The sequence below is a fragment of the Sceloporus occidentalis genome, unplaced genomic scaffold (genome assembly GCF_023333645.1).
Source record: "Sceloporus occidentalis isolate IW3139 unplaced genomic scaffold, rSceOcc1.0.p SCAF_8, whole genome shotgun sequence".
Lineage (NCBI taxonomy): Eukaryota > Metazoa > Chordata > Lepidosauria > Squamata > Phrynosomatidae > Sceloporus > Sceloporus occidentalis.
In genome coordinates this window covers 11,353,696-11,373,592 of record NW_028316988.1, presented here as the reverse complement: position 1 = coordinate 11,373,592, position 19,897 = coordinate 11,353,696, and the positions used below count along the sequence as shown (strand labels likewise).

Genomic DNA, 19,897 nt, shown 5'->3' with positions numbered 1-19,897 from the left:
CACTAATGTCCTTGGCCTGCGTCTGGCTACAGGGACACAGACAGGGGCTTCTCTGGTCTCCTGTGGCAGTTCTGCAATAAGCCCAAGGGATGCTGGATGGCCAGGTGCAGCAGAGCCTCGCTTGCAGAACCTCTCTACTACAAGATCATTGGTCTACTTCGCTCTCCACAGGACTTTTAGGAAATTATGGCTTTTTCTCTTTTGCTTGGAAGAAACAAAAAATATTTTGCGAATGTTGGCCCTCAAAAAACCAGCCCTGCGAGGGAGATCGTCTCCCCTCCCCTCCGAAAACACCCACCGACCCACTCACACACGCACACACCCTGGCCCCCTCCAGCTGGGACGCCGGACCCTTTTCCTGCAAACAGGTCTCTCTTTGGGCTCAGGTTGCTCCTGAAACCTTGCAGAATGAGAGTCGGATGGAGACCCTCTACACTCCGACCACCGAACCTGGAAGGTGGTTTGGCATCACTAGTGGGACGAACACAGCCAGCTCCTGGATCAGGGCCTTCTGACCCGGAGGCAACCCAAGGAGGAGGATGGAGGGTGGCAACCGGAATCTGTTTTATTGGGTGCAAAGGGGCCAACAGGATCTGTCTCTGAAACAGTGCTCAGAAGCCCCGATCCTCCAAAACGAGGAATTGGGGGAAGGAAGGAAGGAAGGAAGGAAGAAGAGGAGGAAGAAAAAGAAGAAACCCCTGTTCTTCGTTTTTCAGTTCCCTGGAAGAGAAGCCGAGGCAGGAATCCCAGGCAGCTCCAAAAATACCGTCCCTTGGCAACTTGCTTTTGTTTGGCAGCAGCATGGATTTGGGCGCCCAAAATTCTTGGCCACAGAAACGGAAGCTTTGGCAAATAACTTAGGGCGGGCATCCAGTTTGGCTCTCAGCACAGGCCCTGCCTGGCCTCCGGTCAGTCCCTCACGGCCATCTCCTCCTACTGGCAGCCAAGGCCACCACTGGGTCTCTGTGACCAGCAGGATGGAAAGGGGCCACTGGAGACACAACCCCAGAGGCGAGTGGGGCAGTTGGGGGCTCAGAGGGCTGGGATGAGGGGGGGGCAGCTGTGGGGCAGTTGCATCAAAGGACCCCTTACTCTTCCTGAGGGAACTCCCTCCATCCTGTGCACAGAGCCCAGTCTCACTACAAAGAACGTCACAGCAGTGCCTCTACCCAGAAGCCCCACAGACTCTCCTTCTTTTGCCACCAAAAGGCCACCACTTGCCAGCAGAGAGGCTCGGCTCGCGAGGTCTGCAGCTATGTCTTCCAGGAGGAGCCGACAGAGGCTCCACTCGTGCGGTCAGCCCCACGGCCTGGAAGGGTGGCGGGAGGGTGTGGGTGGAACCGGGGCAGAGGTGTCGTTGTCCGGCCGGCTGGGCAGGTGGTCATCTCACATGATGGTGCAGGAGGCGAGGGGGTTTCGGACACGACAGGTGCAGGCGGCCCCGCAGTACTGGCGGAAGGTCTGGTAGCAGCTGCGGTCGGCCTCACTGTTCCACTGGACCTGGCTGGCGGCCAAGGCCTCTGCTGGCAGCCGGTTGAGGATGCTGGTGTTGACAGCCAGGGCGGCCAGCCCATAGTCGGTGAAGAGGACAGTCTCCCGCTTGCAGGTGGGGCAGGAGATGAACTTGTACTTGGGGCAGGATTCATAGAGGATCTGCAGGCACTCCTCGCAGACCGAGTGGAGGCAGGAGAGGATCCGGGGGCGCTTGTTGGTGAAGTTGTATGTGTGGCCACAGGTGGGGCACTCCAGGGGCTCACAGGGGGCCGAGGGGTGCAGCACGTACTGGTTGACGATCACCTCGTCCGGGGAAGAGGAAGAGGAGGCCGGCGGGGGCGGGGGTGGGGGCCGGTGGTAGCAGAGGTCAGAGCCCCCTCGGCGAGGTCCCGGGTAAAACCGCTCACGCCGGGGCAGGGGGGGTGTCCGTGAGAGGCTGAGGGGGCCAGGGGGGCCATCCAGGGCCGGGAGGTCCCCGCAGGCCTGGTTGACGATGATCTCCGACTCGGAGGGCCAGGCCCGCTTGGCCGCCAGTGGGGGGTCGCGTCGGGGGGCCGGGGCGTAGCGGGAGGTCCCCCCCTGGCGCTCGGGGAACTTCTCCGGGTGGATGATCTTCATGGCCTCCATCTTGAGGATGACCTGCTGCCCCTTCAGGCATGACATCAGGAGGCTCCGAACGTTGTTGCTCTCGGGGGCTCGGGCCTCCCCCAGGCCCTCCTGGATGGGGCTAGGCGGCTGGCCGGGCTTTGAAGCGGGCGCGGGCCGTGAAGCGGCAGCGCTGGAGAAAGCCCCCGGAGCAGCACCCACAGGGGCGCATGGTGGGCCCCAGGCGGCAAAAATGGCTGCTTCTGGGGCAGGAGGGGCGGGTGGGGAGGGGGAGTCCTTCCTGGGCCAAGGCTAGGCCCAGGGGGTCATGAGCAGTCCCAGCTGGGAGAAGTCAGCGGTCCTGGGACACCCCCGGTCAGTTGTGTCCTGGAGAGTTCAGCAGCACAGGCCCCTGGCTGCCGGGCAAGGAAGCTGAGGTGGAGGGATTTTGGCAGTGGGGGCTAAGGCCCCTTGGCGGAAGGTGAGTCAAGGACAGATCCAGCTGGCAGGGCCGGCTGGCAGGCTCCACTCCTGTTCCTTTGTGGGGCCTGGACTCCTGTTTATATCTGAGATGGTCCTGCCTTTGGAGGCCAAAGAAGAAGAAGAAGAATGCGCTTGCTGAATTCCTGAGCTCTGACCTCAACCTCTGTCCAGAGACTCCAACGCAGGGCCTGCCTTCCCTCTCCCTTCCCTAGGAGCGCCAGGGAGGGTCCGGCTCAGGTGGTGGGCATCCGACCGGTGGGCATCCGTCTGTCCTTCTGTCCGTCCGTCCTCAAAGCAGGGGCCCAGTTCTTCTGCCCTCACTCCCAGGCCCTCAAGGTCTGCCTAGGAAGCAAAGGAACGGCTTTTTAAAAACCCTGACCATGTTTGTTTGCAGGCCTAGAGGCCTCACCCGCTGCCTCTGCTTGGCCTCCAGCAAGTTCTTTTGTCTGTCTGAAAAATCCAAAGCAAGGCTCAGAGCATGGCAGTCTCCACGCCAGCGGCGCTCTTCTCTTCCCTTCTCAAGCAGGAGCTCTGTGTAACCCAGGAGCCTGCTTTGTGCCTTCAGGTGAACACCCTGCCACCTGCCCAGCTGCAGCATCCTTTCGCCTGCCCCACATTGAGAGCCTCCCTGCAAATCCTCCTTCTCCCCAAAAGAGCCTATGGGTCTCCTAAGGCACTGCATTCCTCCCAGGTTCTGGCCCTCCATGGAGCTGTGGGCCTTCAGCTCCCAGAACCCCCCACTCCCACTCCAGGCCACTGGATGGCTAAGGGCCCCCTTCGGAAGAGAGAAGGGGTCCACCCCACACTGGAGCCTCCCCAAAACCTCTGGCAGCCTCTCTCTCGCCAGAAGCCGCCAGGGTTATGAAATGCGCCGCAACAGGAAGGAAGGAAGCCGCTCTCTGACACTCTGCACACAGACAGACCCAGGCAGAGCAGGCTCCAATGCAGAGGCAGCAGGAGAGGCCAGCTGTCCCTGAGCATGTGCGGAGTGGCGCCCAAAGGAAGGGGCTGGAGGGGCAGAGGGGGTTTGGACCCCTCCGAGGACGACCATACGGGGGGGGGGTCTCTCAGGGAAGGCTCAGGCCAGCAGCCCCCCTCACACCTCAAAGCAAGGGCTGCAAAGCCCCCCATCCTGCCCCACTGCAAGTCTCACCATTGGTGCTAGTCCTGCCACGCTGAGGGACAACTCCTGCAGCCCCCTCTCCGTCTTTTGCCCCCCACTTCTGCCAGGCCAGCAAGGGCCCCACGAGCGTCTTCCTCTCCCCAGAGACCACAAGGAGCCCCAGATGGGAGCCTTGGCCCTTGGCTGCCCTGCCTGGGCCCCGAGGAGGCTGACCAGGCCCTGCAGAGGCCCCAAGGCTCTGCCTGCCAGCCTGCCTGCCCCCTGGGTGCCAGCCTGGGCCTTGGGGCGCTGTCCGAGGTGCTGGGCCTCTTTGGGGATGGCGCCTCAGCCCTGAGCCCTGAACCCCGCCTGCAGTTGGCACTGGAGCCCAGAGTGGGCCCTGCCCCTGGACCCTGGACCCTCCGGAAGGGCCCCTGGGGCTGCTCTGCCCGGGCCAGGCCCCCTTTCCCGAAAGATGGAGGCCCCCAAGGTCCCAAAGGCAGGCCTCCCTCCCCAAGGCTGCCGCCGCTGCCCCAATCCTCGCCAGGGAAGGGCATCGGGGGAGAGGGGCACCTGGGCATCTTCTCTCCCTGGCAGGAGCAGGCCCTGCGGCCGAGGCCCGGGCAAAGGGCGCCCCTGGCTTCTCCTCTGGGGCCAAAGGGGGCTGCGCTTCTCGGGAGGGCGACCCCCAGGACTCAAGGGGGCTTGGGGAGAGCCCCAGCCCCTCGCCCTCTCGGCACGGCATCCCTGGAGGGGTCTTCCTCCTCGCCCCTTCTGCCCCCCTTCTGCCCCGGAGGGAAAGAGGATCCCCCAAACCCGACCCCAGCGCTGCGCCTGCTCACCTGGAGACCCCCGGAGAGCCAGATGGGGCCGGGGCCTTCCTCCTCTTCCTCTTCCTCTGGCTCTGGCGACAGGAGGGTCCCTCTGGGGAGGCTGCGGGGGAGGCAGGCTCGGCGGGGAGGGTCCCTCTTTCTCTCTCTCCCTCCCTCCTTCCCTCCGTCCTTCCTCCTCCTCCCCCTGCTGCTGCTGCTGCTCTTCCTCCGCAGTGAGCGCAGCAATGCGGTCCCTCCGTCGCTGCCTCCCTCCTCCTCCTCCTGCTGCTGCTGCTGCTCTTCTGCCTCGGCCGTAGCGCCTCCCCCTCCCTCCCTCCCAGAAAGGGTCCAGCCCCTTCGCAGCCCCCCCCCGGGACAGAGGGAGAGGCAGGGGCTTAAGGGCCCCCTCCCCGCCCCCAGCTCCAGCTCCAGTTGCAACGCCCTCCCTGCCAGGTAGGACTCTCCGGGGAGGGCATCCCCCAAGGGCCCCTTCCGCCGCCAGGAAGCAGGCTCCAGGGGCCCCACTTCAAAGGGTTCGTGGCAAGAGCCCCCCACCTCCCCCCCAGCATCCTTCAGCCCCGGCCATGCAGCCTGGCAATGGCAGGGCAGGATGGGGCTCGCAGGGAAGCTCCTCTTGGTGCTGCTGCTGGTGGTGGTGATTCTGTCTGAAGCGCAGCACAACTGAAAAGCTACCCAAGCGACCCTTCAAATGGCATGAACCTCTTCCCCCAAAGAAGGGAGAGAGCAGGGCCTGGGAAGCCGGCCTCCCGGGGGGCTGAGGGAAAGGCACTCTGCACCAGCTCAGAGGCACGCCAGCCTTGCCCCCCTCTGGAAAACCTGTCCTTCCGGCTAAAGCAAGCGCCAGCGCTTCCCCCAAAACACACAAACACTGAGCCCCAAAGGAGTTTGTCCTGTTTGCCCAGGCATCTGGCTCTGGCCCTTTCCCCCTTCCGCCCCTTGGCCTGCTTTTCTTCCAGGGCCAGAGAAGCAGCAGCCCCGCCGCCCAACCCTGCTCCCTGGGAGCCTGGTCCAGAGGGACGGGGCAGGAAAGAGCCGGCCCTGAGCCTCCCCTCGCTCGCCTTCTCCAGAGAGGAGAAAGGCCCCAAGGCCCCAGCAAAGCAGCTCAGGCCTGGCAAGGTCTACTGGAGCAGAAGGGAACCAGAACAAAGGCAAGGAAAGGGAGAAGGAGCCAAGCCAGGCCCAGAATCTCCCCCCCAAAGGCCGCCTCCTTGGGAAGATGCTGCCGTGGCCCTGGCTCCTGGCAAGCCTCTTCCAGAGCTTCCTGGGCAAGGAAGGGGCCTCCCCCAGCGCCCAAACCAGGGCTGCCATGTCCTCTGGCCCTTGAGCTGCTGGGTCTGCTTGGGCTGCCACCTGCCTCTGCTCCGCTCAGGCTCAGTTGACCTGTGTTCCTTTCATGCTGTGGCTGGGAGCAGTTAGAGGAGGCTGGCACAGGGGCTGCTTTCATCCAGATTTTCAGGAGGACAACCAACACAAGGCGTCCTTGGAGGCTGGGATGTGCAGCGCAAGCCAAGCTCCGAGGGGCCTGCTTCCTCCAGCGCCTGGTGGGATGCTGTCCATGGGTTGCCTGTCTAGAGAGGGCCCACCAGCGGCCCTGGGGCCTCCTCCCCACTTCTCTGCCTTCCCTGGGGAACGTGACTCTCACCCGGCACACTTCCAGAGAGACACAAAGAACACCAAAACGACCTCCAATCCCACCTTTCCTGGCTATGTTTCCCCCAAGGAGGCCACCAGAGCCAACATCTGGGCTTTCTTCCTTCTTGGTTCTCCCCTCCGCTCTTGGAAAGCCCCCCCCCCAGGCCTTTGATAGACAGCTTAGAAATACTTGAATATACATATGAACAAAATAAAGGTTGTTGAGGAGAAAGAAGGGGAAAGAAAGACACCTGTGTTTTCTGGATGCTGCTCTTCAGTGAAGCTTGGGCTGCTTCTGCTTAAGACCTTGAGCCTTGCTTTCGCTCACTTTTTAAATTTGATCATTGTTTTACAGTTTAGGAGACACTAAATCTCCCCTTTTTCATTTGTAATTTCCCATAAGCTGCCTTTTTGAGTCCATGTTTAGGGCAAGATGGGATACAAGTAGGAGAAGTGGGAAAATAACCATTGTGAAAAGGAGGTGAGGGTTAAGGGATCCGAAAAGAGGAGTGCAGTTTCCTAAAACTCCAGAAAGAAGAGAAAGAAAGGCAATGCCATAATCCCAAAAAGGCAACATGGGTTTTGGAGAAAGAAGTCTTGCCAGACAAACCTTATCTCTTCCTTTGATAAAATAACCATCATGGTAGATGAAGGGAATGCTGTGGATGTAGTATATCTCAATTTCAGTAAGGCCTTTGACAAGGTTTCCCATGACATTCTTGCAAACAAGCTTGTAAAAGGTGGGCTAGACAAGGCAACTGTGACATGGATTTGTCATTGGTTGACCAGCCGAACCCAAAGGGTGCTCAACAATGGCTCCTTTTCATCCTGGAGAGAAGTGACCAGTGGGGTGTCCAGTGGGGCTCTGTCCTGGGCCCAGGGCTATTCAACATCTTTATCAATGACTTGGATGACAGAATTGGGAGCATACTTATCAAATTTGCAGATGACACCAAAATAGGAGGAATAGCTAATACTCCAGAGGACAGGATCAAAATTCAAAATGACCTGAATAGACTAGAAAGCTGGGCCAAAGCTAACAAAATGAAATTCAACACGGAGAAATGTAAGGTACTGCACTTAGGGCAGAAAAATGAAATGCACAGATATAGGATTATGGGGGACACCTGGCTGAATGAAAGTACATGTGAAAGGGATCTTGGAGTCCAAGTAGACCACAAGTTGAACATGAGTCAACAGTGCGATGCGGCAGCTAACAAGGCCAATGTGATTTTAGGCTGCATCAATAGAAGTATCGTGTCTAGATCAAGGGAAGTAATAGTGCCACTCTATTCTGCTCTGGTCAGGCCCCACCTGGAATAATATTGTGTCCAGTTCTGGGCACCACAGTTCAAAAAGGACATTGAGAAACTGGAGCCCTGTGTCCAGAGGAGGGCCACTAAAATGGTGAAAGGTCTGGAAACCATAAAGTCCTATGAGGAATGACTCAGGGAGCTGGGGATGTTCAGCCTGGAGAAGAGAAGATTAAGAGGTGATATGAGAGCCCTGTTTAAGTATTTGAAGGGATGTCATATTGAGGAGGGAGCCAGCTTGTTTTCTGCTGCTCCAGAGACTAGGACCCAATGGAGCAATGGATGCAAGCTGCAGGAAAAGAGATTCCAGCTCACCATTAGGAAGAACTTCCTGAGAGTAAGGGCTGTTTGACAGTGGAACAAACACCCTTGAAGTGTAATGGAGTCTCCTTCCTTAGAGGTCTTCAAACAGAGGCTGGATGGCCATCTGTCAATGGGGATGCTTTGATCTGGATTTCCTGCATGGCGTAATGGGGTTGGACTGGATGGCCTCCAACTCTATGATTCTATGATTCTAGGAGGAAGAGAGACTCTTCAACGGCTCCTGGTCATGGAGGTTGGGCAGAGGCTGCAGACAGATGACCTCTGAGGGCCAGATGATCGGGAGGAAGGGGAAGAGAGGCAAGGAAGAGCAAGGGAGGGAAGGAAGGAAGGAAGGAAGGAAGGAAGGAAGGAAGGAAGGAAGGAGGCTGGACTAGCTGCTCTGGGCTCCAGTGCCTTGCGTATTCTGGGGGTGCATCTTCTGATGTTGCTCACCCACCGACCCACCGTTTTCCGGCTGTCCATGTGAGAATGAGGCACCCCCAAAGGCCCAGATGCCCACCTTCCTCACTGCCTCCGCCTGGCTCTGGGGCAGCCCTGGTCTTCCTCCTCCTCCCCACCCAGCTTTATGTGGGCCTTTCTCGCACACAGAGCCCTCTTGTTCCTCTGGCTCTTTGTTTTCTCCCCTGGGCTTTGCCTCATCTTGGCGCTTGCTGGCTCTTGGTGCCCAGACTCTCCTGGGTGGGCACTCTCCAGCCACTGCAGCTGAGCTGGCCTTTGCAGATGGCTAGAAAGAGATGGTGCAGCGTGACTCCCCACAACAGGCGGACAAGCGGGGGGCTTTAAGAAGCAGAGAAGGTCACGTAGGGTGCCTTTGTTTGAAAGACAACAGAGTTTGTTTTTCTGCTAAGGGCTGGCAGGGATCTCGCCTAGCAAGGGCCACGATCGGAGCAGAAGAGGGATCCTGCCAGGTCCCTGGAAGGCCTCTTCCAAAATGGCTCCTGCCACTGAGGGAGGTTATGCACCAAAAGGAAGCAAAGCCTGCATCATGTGTCCCCCCTCCAGTGTCCCCCCAAAGCCCCCCCATTAGTCCTATGCAAACATATACAGATCGAGGTCCTGGGGCCCAGTGCCGAAGGGGACTCTGGCCCACAGGCCTCCATCCCTCCAGCCAGGGGCATGGGACCCAGGGCCCGACCGTCCAAGAGCCCCATTGGGACATCTTGGGGGGAGTCTGCCCTGGCTTCCCCGTGTGGGACGGAGGCAGAAGGCCATCTTCCAGGAGAGGAAATCCTCCGGCCTCCTCCCACTGGTCACCCACTGGGCAGCCACAATGCCTGGCCTTCCTCTCCTATGCCTGAAGGATGAGGATGGGGCCCTTGAGCAGCTGGGCTGGCTTCTGCGGCTGCCTCTGGAGTGTCCAGCCGGCCAGAGGGCCACCATCCATCCCGTGAACCTCCCTCAGCCGGCCGCTCAAGAGAGAAGGGCTTTATTTATTTGACAGTGGAGTTGACACATAGTGATGCAAAAGGAGCCAAAGGGATGCATGGCAAAAAATAGCAGAGAGCCTGGCAGGCGGGGAAGGGGCACCAGCGTGTGCCAGCAGAGCACAGAGGCAACTGGCTGGCCACAAGATGGGCACCGGGTGGGATGGGGGGGTCAAGGTTGCCTTCTATGGCCCTCGTCCCTCCATGCCCTCATCCACAGGACCCACACTCAGAAGCACAGACATAATAGCAGACCAGAGCTTGGTCTCCATCAATGGAGAGCCAGATGCCTCCTGGGCACAAAGGCATCTGTTCCCAGCATTTGAAGGTGAGGCTCTCCTGAACTGCTATGGCGGCTGGATGGCATACCTCTCTGTCAGCTCCTTTCCACTAAAAACAGGTAGAAGCCCTCAGCATATCTCTCCTTCCTCCACTTCCTCTTCTCCTTGCTATTATCATTAAAGCATAGTTGCAGTTGTGGAGCACACACACACACACACACACACACACACACCGGGGCACATGTGCCAAAGCAGAGAGCAGCTGGCCAAGCTGCCAAGGGCACCACATCCTAGACCCTGGAGACCTGGACACAGGTCCTTTCTGATGCTGCCCCATATACCATGTTGGGAAGGGAGAGGCCACTAAGATGTCCCTTTTGCTCTGAGGCCTGCCAGGAAAACCCATCCAGTGGCACAGTATACCTTGGAGGTCCAAGGAAAGGCCTGTGGCGACCTCTGGCGTTTGGCACATGAAAGCACATGCAGACCTCCAGGAAAGTCTGGCTGGGTGGGGGTCATGATAGCCTGCTGACCCCATGGATTGGGGCCCCTAGATTGCCCTGAGGCTATTTCTGGGGTGGGGGGTAAGAGGGATGCCCTACACCTTTGAGCCAGGGCATGTGGGCGCATGGCCAGAGCGCTCGGAGTCAGAGCGACAGAAGAGACCCTGAGGGCCACCCAGTCCACCCCCTGGAAGAGAAGCCCCACTGCCTTCTTCCAAGAGCACCCATCTTCCACCTGTGGCTGGCTGATGGGCTTCAATGAGAACCCCTCCGTCTGGGCAAGATTCGTCCCAGCAGCTGAGCAGAAGGGATGGGAGGGAGCCACAGTCTGCTCCAGATCAAAACTGGTGGGGGGTTTTGTGGGGGGCTCTGGATTGGAGGCTGGCCTCCCCGAATGCCTGGGGCAGGTGAGGGGCTTCCATGTAGGAACAGGCAGATGGGGAAAGGAAAGAGAGAGAGAGAGAGAGAGAGAGAGAGAGAGAGAGAGAGAGAGAGAGAGAGAGACTAGGATGTGGAGAAAGGCACAGAGACGATGCTTGTCTCTTAGCAGAAAACCAGACTTTCTGGCCTTTCCAGTGGAATGGGTGCCTAGTGACCTTTCCAAAAGCCGAGCCCCTCCTCTCGGATTATCCCCATATTTGCTTCTGCAAAGCCCAGCCAGCTCCTCTCTTGCTTTCTTTTCCCACCATCAAGGGACCGGTTTCTCCTCAGTGTTGGATGGAGGCCATCGCGCCGCTGGAATTCGTACGCTCCAAAACAGGCCTCAAGCCCTTTGTGGAAATGTACCTAAAAAGCACCAAGGGGCCTTGAGACGGGATGAGGCTGGGGGCAGGGAGGGCATGGGCCCTTTCCTTGGCATGCCTCCTTGGGGTCTGCCATGACTCCGGGACCCCTCTCTCTCCGTTTCCCCAGCGGCCCCCAAAACAGTCCCTGCCCCCCCCTGAACCCAGTGCCAGGCAGGGCCTTTCCTCCTCATCTCTCCCTCCAACCCTCTTCCTTCATCCCTCCCTTCCATCACTAATCATCATCATCATCATCATCATCATCATCATCATCATCATCATCATCATCATCATCATCACAACCACCCTCTTAAATGTTGGTTGAAGGACTGCTGAGGAGGAGGAAGAGGCCTGAGCAAAGGAAAAAATGTCCACAGAGTTAGAGAGGAGGCGCAGGAGTGTGGAAACTCAAAGACTCAGCCCTGTAAGTCTGGGTCTTGCAGCACCTTTGGGAGGAAGGCTGCTTCTGCAGTGCAGAAATAATCCGGGTTGACACCGCTTTAACTGCCATGACTGAATGCTATGGAATTCTGGTGTTTGTAGTTTGTTGTGGCCCCAGAGTGGTTGCCAGAAACCCATAGCGTTGGGCCATGGCAGCCACAGCAGTGCCAAAGCGGGTTATTTCTTCAGTGCGGATGCAGCCTAAATGAGGGAAGGGAGCTGCTGGGCGCTGGGAGGTTTCCCTTTGCACACAAGTGTGGAAAGGTTGTGAAAAGGGTGATGCACAAACCCTGGGGAACTCTGAGAGGGAAATGGACAAACAGAACATCAAGAAAGCAGCTGAGGAAAAGAAAGCTTGGAGGGCAGAAGTGGCCCCACTCCCCACTGGAGGGATGGAGGGATGCCCTGCTTGCCTCCTCCAGCTCTGCTCCTCTGCAGCCCTCGAGGAGGAAGCTCCCCCCCCAATGGAGGCCAAGGCCCTGGGGCTGCTGCCTCTGGAGAGCAGGGCGGGAACTGCTGGGGCTCAGCCTGGAAGGCAGCCCCGGGGGAGCTGGGGGAGGCCACCCTCTCGGCCCCTCGGCGCCCGCAGGAGGAGGAGGAGCAGGGCAGCCAAGGCCGGCCAGGCCGCTGTCCAGCAGCTGAGCGGAGCCCGGCCCAAGAAAGGGCTCCAGGGGCCTCCGGGGGGCTTGGGGGGCACAGACACCAACATCCTCAGGACGGACCAGGGTTCAAAGCCCCTCCTCAGCCCCCGCGGAACTGACTAAAGCCTCCCCTTGCAAAGGCACTCTGCACACGCTCAGAGGCACTCCTAGGAGGGGACTGGCTGGAAGAGAGAGAGAGGGAGGGAGGGAGGGAGGAGACTGGGAGGGAGGGAGGAGCCAGGGCAGTCCGGGCCGGACGCCCAGCGGAGCAGCGGCAGGAGCGCCGTCCGCATTGGCAGCAGCTGTTGCGCGTTAGGAACGCCAACTCCAGACCCGCCGCCAGGTAAGAAAGAAAGAAAGAATGAACGAACGAAAGCCAGAGCCCCACCGCCGCCCCATGCCTCCCCCCTCGGGCTCCTTTGATGGGGGTCCCCTCCCCACCTCCGCCCCTGCAAGGTGGGCCGCCTGCCTGGGCGGACTTGAACCCAGCTCTCAGGTGATAGCGGAGGAGACCCTCCTGGAAGGGAGGCCAAGGCGGTTGTGGGCGCCCCCTGCTCCCCCCAAGAGCCCATCCTCTGGATCTCTTCTGAGGATCCAGGGCCAGGACCTTCCTTCCCAAGGCAGCTCTGAAGCCAGGGCGAAGGAGGAGGGTGGGATGCCGCCAGGCTTCTCTTGTCCATCAGTTTGACCAGTCTTTTCCAAGAGCCCTTTCCTGTTGTATTCTTCCTGCAGGGCTGGCATATAGACCCCCCCCCCCCGTTCTTGCTTTTGGCCAGCCCTCTGCTGCCCTGCCTTTGGGGGGACCATCGCATCCCCTGAAAGAAGGGCTGGCCACCAAGGCCCCCTGGTGCCCCTCTCCTGCTGCTGCCGCCCTTTAGGGCGCATTGTGGCCTGGAGTCTGGGTACTTTGGTTGGCAGAGGATCAGGGTCGGATTCCTGGGCCAATATTCGGGAGCTTGCCCTGTTCCCTCCCCTCCCTTTTGCTTCCAAGGCAGAAATGGGGCTTTCATGGGAAGGAAGGCAGGCAAACATTTCAGGGGGAAGCTTCCCTGGTTGAATTGCTGCCCGCCCTGCGGCTGAAAGTGGGCCAGGCCTTCCTGGTCCACCTGCTTTGGGCCTCAGACAGGTGTGAGCAATCGCTGTCCATACAAAGTGGAACCAAGGTCTGGATCTTGGTGGAGTCTCACCGGATGGACTTTGGTCTGTGAGGCAGCAATGCTTTATCCCTGGAGACCGGCCTGAAAACCAACTGGACCCTCCATGCTCCCCCCCCCCCCCAAGTACACATGCCTCTCCTTATCTTGGGATGCCTTTAAATAGCACCAGGACAGGTAATGCCAGAGCTTACTGTAATGGCAGAGGGAGGGAGGAGGCCTTGCGGCTCAAGGGGGAAACCTCAAAAATATTGATTTTGGACCCAGCCCAAGGGCTTCTCTGGATGCCAACAGGCAGCCGCCCCTCTTTGAATCTGAGGTCAAAGGCCCAGCCTTGGGGGGCTGTGGCTGGCAATGCCAACTTTCCCTTCAGCCTCCGTAACTGTGCCTCCTGGAAGAGGTTTGGTCTGTAGGGATAGGAGCTGAGCTGAAGGTGAGGCTGTCTTTGTGGGTCAAGCAGCCAGCCTGGCCTCCCGCTGGTCTTTAGCCCAAGGTCTAAGATGGCAGGGTGACCCAGGAGTGCCAGACCCTGTCCATCTGCAGGGCCTTTGTCCAAAGGGTCACCATGGCTTCCTTTGGACTGGCCTGAGTGTGTCATAAGGAGAACCCTCATTTCTGAGGCCCTTTTTTCCCTTGGCAAGTAAGCAACCCCAGTTCCTAACCTGAAAAGTCTGAGTTAAGGTTTGGTGGTGAAGGAGTAGAGACAGGGCCTGGAATGGGGTCTTTGCTCGGGTTTGTAAAGACCTTGTTGGAACTGGAGTCTTCTGCAGACCAAATGAAGGTGAGTTTTTATTCTGGAGCACAAATCTCTGTGTGTGTGTCTTGCACCCAGGGTGCACTACTTCCATTCCATCCAGGGCTGTGGGGTCTGTGTGTATGTGTGTGCGCGCATGGCTGGAATCTTCCAGAGGTTTGCTGTTGTTCCATTATGCAAAGTTTGGGAAAGGTTGGTTTCGGTTGCAGAGCTCCTTCCCCTCCTCACCTTGAGACCCAGGAGCCTCCGCTCAGGGAAACTGAGAGCCAGGATTAGGAAGAGGAGAGCCAGGCTTTTCAAGGCTCTGGGGAAGGATGGAGGGCTGGGGTGGGCGGATGGGGCCCTTGGGGGCATGAGCTCAGAGCAGGGCCCTCCCTCTTTCAGATTCCACTGGGGCCATAAGACTTAGAAGGAACCGTTGAGGGAGCGGGGTATTTTTAGCCTGAGAAGAGAAAACAACAGGACAGAGCCACCTTTAAACAGCTGAAGGGACGTCCTGCAGAAGAAAAGGACGGGGGACTCTCCCTTTCTGGAGGCCTTCAAACAGAGGTTGGATGGGCATCTTTTGGGAGTCCTGTAATTGTATATCCTTACATGGCAGAAGAGGGTTGGATTATGTGGCTCTTGGGTCCCTTCCAACTCTAAGATTCTTTAAGGTTTTATGAAATCTTGAGACCTCAGCTGTTGTCCCTGGAGCCTGGGCAGATTTGGAAAGGATAGCCTTTGGGGGCTTAAGCCAGGCCATAAGGCTTTTAAGGAAAGGGCTGTCAGAGGGTGCGCTGTATGCTTTTTAATTACTGGTTTCTCTCTTTTAGTGTTTAAAAATGTTTTAATAGGCTTGGTTCGTTCGGTTTGAACACTGGTTTTTGGTATGCCTTTTATTTGATTGCAATCATTATGACTAATCTTGGGGAGGGGGGAGAAGGATATAAATAAATAGCCTGATGATGATGGTGGTGGTGGTGGTGGTGGTGATTTGTGGAGTGTACAGCTCCCAGAGTCCCTTTGCCAGCAGTAGTTAAAATAGTAAAAGGGCCATTTCCCCCAAGCTCTGAGTATGGGGAAACCAAGGTTGTGTCCTTCCTTGCAAAGGAGTTGTAAAGAATGTGGAGATGCTGTGACCGAAATGCCTGGCATATCTGGACAAAGAGGTATGAGATGCAAAGGGTAGGCCAACGCTGCTGTGAGTCACATCCTTTTGCTTCCAAAGGACTCCTTCATGTTTAGGGCTGGGAAAGAGACGGTGCTTCATAAGACGCTCTCTTTCTCTTTCTCCCTCTTGTTTTTTTCCAGGTGATCAGCTGGTCCTCTGGAAGGGCTTCTCCTCCTTAGGACAGGGCCGAGCCATGGATCGTGGGGTGACCATCGAGAACCCCTATGCCAGTGTGTCCATTCCTCGGGCGCAGCTCAAGGATGGGTTCCTCAAGTACTACCTGGGCGAGGACCAGGCCCCGGGCACTGTCTTCTGCAACCCCAGCAGCCTGCCCAGCTACCCAACCGCCCAGGAGAAGGTGCAGCCAGAGGCCACAGACCACCACCTGCACCAGGCATCAGCCTCAGCCTCGGCGGCCTCCTACTGTCCCAAAGTCCCAACGCGGGAGTCATGGGCCCGACCCTTCAACCCCTATGCCAGCCTCCAGATGCCCAGTGCGGCCTCTCCGGAGCCTTTCCACTGGAAGAGCCATCCGGGGGCCTTTCCGGAGAGTTCAGGTGGCAGGGTTGGCAGAGGTGGTGGAGGCTGTTGCTGTTGCTGCCCCTGCTGCCGGAAATGCTCTCCCTGCTGCAAGCGGTGCCCCTGCGTCGTCTCCTAAAGCGCCCAGAGCTCACCCAGGGCCACTCTGTGCCAGCGCTCAATTGGCCTTTCCTCCAGCACCGGATCCACAAGACAGCCGTTTCCCCCATAGGCACACTTGGACACACACTTTCCAGGCTCACAAATGGCTCCAGAGTCCAGTTTTAATTTGGGGGGGGGTCTCTTGTTGGGTGCAAATTTTCCAAAGCCGGTGGAAAGGTGAATGGGATGGTAGTGAAAAATAACAGAACAAAACAGCTCTCAAGACACCTGTGCAACCCTCTGCAAGAATGGACTACCATGCCCATATGGGGCAATCATAAGGGTGTTTAGAATATATCTATTTATCTGAGCAGGAGCTGGTGAAGGTGTGCCAAAAGCCAAAGCCAAAGCCAAGAGGAGACCTGTGCCAATGGCTTTCTCAAGTCTGGACCTTGGCGGCCTCTTGTTCTTCACTTTTCTACCTCTTCTTCTGTGCCTTTTTTGTCCTCCAAGCAAAAGCGCCCAGAGCCCTTTGATGGGGAACATGAGGAGGCGTCCATAGCCCCCGGAGTGTCCCTGAGGGCCACCTGGGCACATGCATGGCCAGTGGGGACTAGATCACGCTGGGAGTGAGAGTGGATCTGGAGGTGGGGGGCGATGGTAAAAGAAGACCCTTCCGCTGGGTCACCTAAGGCTCCTGACGTTGCAAAGCCACCCTGGGCTCTGTGTCTGAATGCCCACCTGCTGCCCCTTTGGTGGTCCCTCTCCTTCTGCAGGTGGCCTTGCTCTTGTGCTGCCGGCTTCCTCCTCCTTGTTTGCTCCTCTCCAAGGATCTGCACTGAGGGCAGGGACTCTCGTTCTTCCACATTCTGGGGAGGTTTCTGCTCCTTCCTTATCTCAACCGAAAGTGCCTCTGTTGCAGCCACGCCGGGGTTTTCCAAGAACATGGCCTGCCCTGCCCAGTGGAGTATTCCTAGGAGGAAGGGTTCAAAGGTCACTCTGTGGAGGTTTCCAGGCCTTTGGGGTGGGGCCTTGGGGGAGGCCAAGCCGAAAGAGGGGCCCAGAGAGCCTCCCTTGGCCATGGCACTCCCTGGGCCTTTAACCTCCCCCCATAAGAGACCCACTCCCTGAATCAGATCCCAGAGAAGTTCTGGAGGAGAGGCCCCCAAAATAACAAGCCTAACTGTAGCTCCAAGGTCTTCCTGTCACTAAGAAAGCCTTGATGCTATCCTGTGCCTTCAAGTTGTTTCCGACTTATGCCAACCCTAAGGCGAGCCATCATGGGTTTTCTTGGCAAGATTTGTTCAAAGGGGAGGGTTGCCCTTGCCTCCCTCTGAGGCTGGGAGAGTGTGACTTGCCCCAGGGCACCCAGTGCATTTCCATGGCCAAGCATTGAAAGCACTTTCCCCCTCTTGCTCTTAGGAGAGGCATATTCCCCATCTTGGAGTCCCTGTATGGAAGCTGGGAGGTCCCCGGCGGATGGTGCGATGGAGAAGCCCAGGAGGGTTGCACTCAGCCCTGGACCAGAGGTTTCCCAGTCCCAAAGTACATGTCACTGGAGCCCCCTTTGGCGGTGTTTCTTGATTTCTCCAAATTAGGATGCTCCACAGCTCTGGACAGTCGAGCAAGAGGTTTGTAATTCTGGAAGATAGAAGTGCTGGCGGTTTATCTGAAGAGGCTGGCTGGGCTGGGCTGCTGGGCCTTGTCCCACTGGCCAGAGGCTGCCTGGATCCCAGGGCTGGAAAATGGATCCTCCTGCCAAGGAAAAGGACTGAAGTGCCTCCGTAGGGTTGACTGAAGCGTGCAATAAAGCCTAGAAGGCAAAAGAGGGAAAAAGCGTTCATGGCATTGCTTTCTAGTGGTAAGGTGATGCAGGGGCTATTTTTATACCCACTTTTCCATGTTAGACATTTAGATGTTTTAATTACATTAAGTGGGGGACACTGGACTTGGCCTCCTTTGCAGCTGTTTTTGGAAAGCTAAAGGCAGTGGGGTAAAAACTGGAGTCATTGGGTAGGATGGAGCCCCCTTGTTCCCTGCAACTCCCTCCAAAGCAAGAGCTGCCTTAGTAAAGGATGGTTTATTTTCCTGGCTCAGCAAGCCTCTGAACCCCTGAGAAACATGGAGCATTTGGATGCCCCTCAAAGGTGGCCTGGCTAGATGGCTGGCTGGCACCACAAAGTGCCCTAACCCTAACCACAGATTTTGGTTAGGCACAGGTTTTGGAAAGGCTAGGGAGTGTCATTTCTGTCTCTCTGTGTGCAAGGCTGGTGCTCCGTATGGGGTGAGACAAAAGGGGTGCTTTACATGGCAGAGACAAACAGTCTCCCAGTACAAGATCCCTGTCAATATGTTGTTGCTTGGAGGGTAATGGGAGTTGTAGTTCTATCTGTCAATGCCACTGGTCAGTGAGTGGCTCCTCATTTGCCCTGGCGAGGCTCCTCCCTGGAGCAAAACTGAGTCAGGGAGTATCATATGAGAGACCCCAAGGAAGGCCACAGAGAAGCCTTTCCTGTTCCTTTGGTCTGCACATAGCTAAAACAGGAGGGCTCATGCTGTGACCTCGAGAAGCAGCCTCAGTGGCCAAGGGGCAAGGAATGTGGTGGGACCAGAGTGGCCACTGCCGGCCCCTGTTCTTTGCAAAAAGGGGGGGGGGAATTATTTTTCCAGGAAACGGAAGCATGCAATGAACCTTTTCCTGTTGCCTGGGCTGCCTGCAAGGGTCACTGCGTGATCGCTCTTGACAGCCACTGCTGCCTCCAGCTCTCTTTCCAGCTCTTTTGCATTCTTCAGCCTCACCCGTCTTGTTCAGCTGCTCTCTTTCCACTTCATTTTCCACTGCATTGCAATTAAAACAACAACAAAGAAAAAGTAGTAATGTGTGTGCCTGACCAACAGGTTAGCAGCCCTGGAAGGTAAATGGTACATCTGCGTGCGTGCGCGCGCGTGCACGCACACACACACACACACACACACACACACACACACACACACTTTATTAGTTTACATCTGGGTTATTCCATCCCTCTGGTGATATCACAAGCCAAATAAAGCCACAGCTTTGTTTAAAAAACCTGAAGGGTTTTTTTTAAAAAAGTAATAATAAAGTCCTGCCAGATGACCTTCTGGGTGAGGAAAGTGCCAAGATATGGGCCCAGCACTGAAAAAGCCCTGTCCAAGGTATCTGACAATTCTGCCAGCCAGGGATGGAGTTCCCAAGCAGCCTGGTACCAAAGCATTCCCAGGAGCCCAGAACCCTAGAGTTCAGAGGGACCCCGGGGAGCCATCCACCCCAACCAACCATGCAGGAGCCCTCAGCTAAAGAGACATGTGCATCCAATCTCTGTTTAAAGACCCCCCCCTCTCCTTTAAGGCCTATTTCACATGAAATCTGGGGACCGCTTGCAAACGATGGATACTGAGCTCTTCTGCCTCCCAGAAAGAGCAAGAAAGAGAGACGGAGAGAGCACATATGTGTTATATGTCTGTCTGTATCTCTGAGGCCATTGTCAGCCGGGGCAACAGTAACCCTATCTGGCCAGGTTGGCTTCCTTCTGTGGCAGATACAATAGCCCAACTGTATCTGAAACGTGAACCTCCTCCGATCATCGGCTCCAGGAGAAGCCAGATGGAGGAAGGCAGGCCGAGGGGGGACCGGCCGAGGGATCCCCACAGCAGGGACCACCAGCCTCCGGAGACTCCTCCCCACAGAAGAACTGGGGCTCTGAACTGGGTACATACACCGTGAGCATGCATGCGCCTTTGTGTCTCAGGGCCTTGAGGATGCAGCAGCAGTAGCAGCAGGACCAGGAAATGTAAGTTTTCTCTTGTCAGGTATTTGCATGGAGGTTGCTGGAGCAACAGGGCAGGTGGGGAGGCACAGGTGAGCAGAGGTGTCTCCTTACCCACCGCCAGCCTCATCCTCTTGCATTGCTGGAGGTTGAGAGGGTCTCTGCCCAGAGCAAGACAACAGAGGAGGCTACCTGCCGTCCATCCCCTCCATCCCTGGCTTGGGAAAAGGATGCTGAATCAAAAGGAGGCCCTTTCCATCTGATCCTGTAACTGAACTCTTCAGGGCACATTTGGGTTTCATGTAGTGTCGCCTGTCAAGGTGAGTACCTAGGTTCAGGATGCAAGGCCCATCCAATCCCCGTGGGCTCAGCTTGGGTAAAACTGAGCTGCTAAAACCAGCAGACATGTTTTGGGAAAGGAGTTTTGCTCACTGGTGCAAGCGGCACAAAGAAAGCCCCAGCTTTATGGCCAGCTCCAGGTCTTGAGGAGTGGCCTCCTAGCATCCTGGTCCTCTGTCAGTCCGTGGCTTTTCCCTCCAGTGTGGGCGAATGCTGTGAGGGGCTGATCCCGCATTTGGCCACAGGC

The 19,897-nt window shown here is 57.3% G+C and overlaps 2 protein-coding genes across 4 annotated transcripts; one reads left to right on the top strand and one right to left on the bottom strand.

The window, feature by feature from the left end:
• Positions 1–551: 551 nt before the first annotated feature.
• On the bottom strand, positions 552–3,160 carry RNF208 (ring finger protein 208). Its single transcript, XM_089536826.1, has 2 exons — positions 2,972–3,160; positions 552–2,391 (listed from the first exon to the last, which is right to left on the bottom strand). Exons 1-2 carry the CDS (start codon positions 3,158–3,160, stop codon positions 1,387–1,389), a joined length of 1,194 nt encoding a protein of 397 aa, XP_089392952.1. The 3' UTR covers positions 552–1,386.
• An 8,945-nt stretch (positions 3,161–12,105) lies between these two features.
• Positions 12,106–18,386, top strand: CYSRT1 (cysteine rich tail 1). 3 transcript variants are annotated; one of them, XM_089534588.1, is made up of 2 exons: positions 12,106–12,181; positions 15,040–18,386. In XM_089534588.1, the coding sequence occupies exon 2, from the start codon at positions 15,093–15,095 to the stop codon at positions 15,555–15,557; it is 465 nt and encodes a 154-aa protein (XP_089390714.1). In that variant the 5' UTR covers positions 12,106–12,181; positions 15,040–15,092; the 3' UTR covers positions 15,558–18,386. The 3 variants fall into 3 exon arrangements, with proteins under 3 accessions (XP_089390714.1, XP_089390713.1, XP_089390712.1); XM_089534587.1 differs by lacking the exon at positions 12,106–12,181 and adding an exon at positions 13,382–13,773; XM_089534586.1 differs by lacking the exon at positions 12,106–12,181 and adding an exon at positions 14,215–14,295.
• The last annotated feature ends 1,511 nt before the right edge of the window (positions 18,387–19,897 follow it).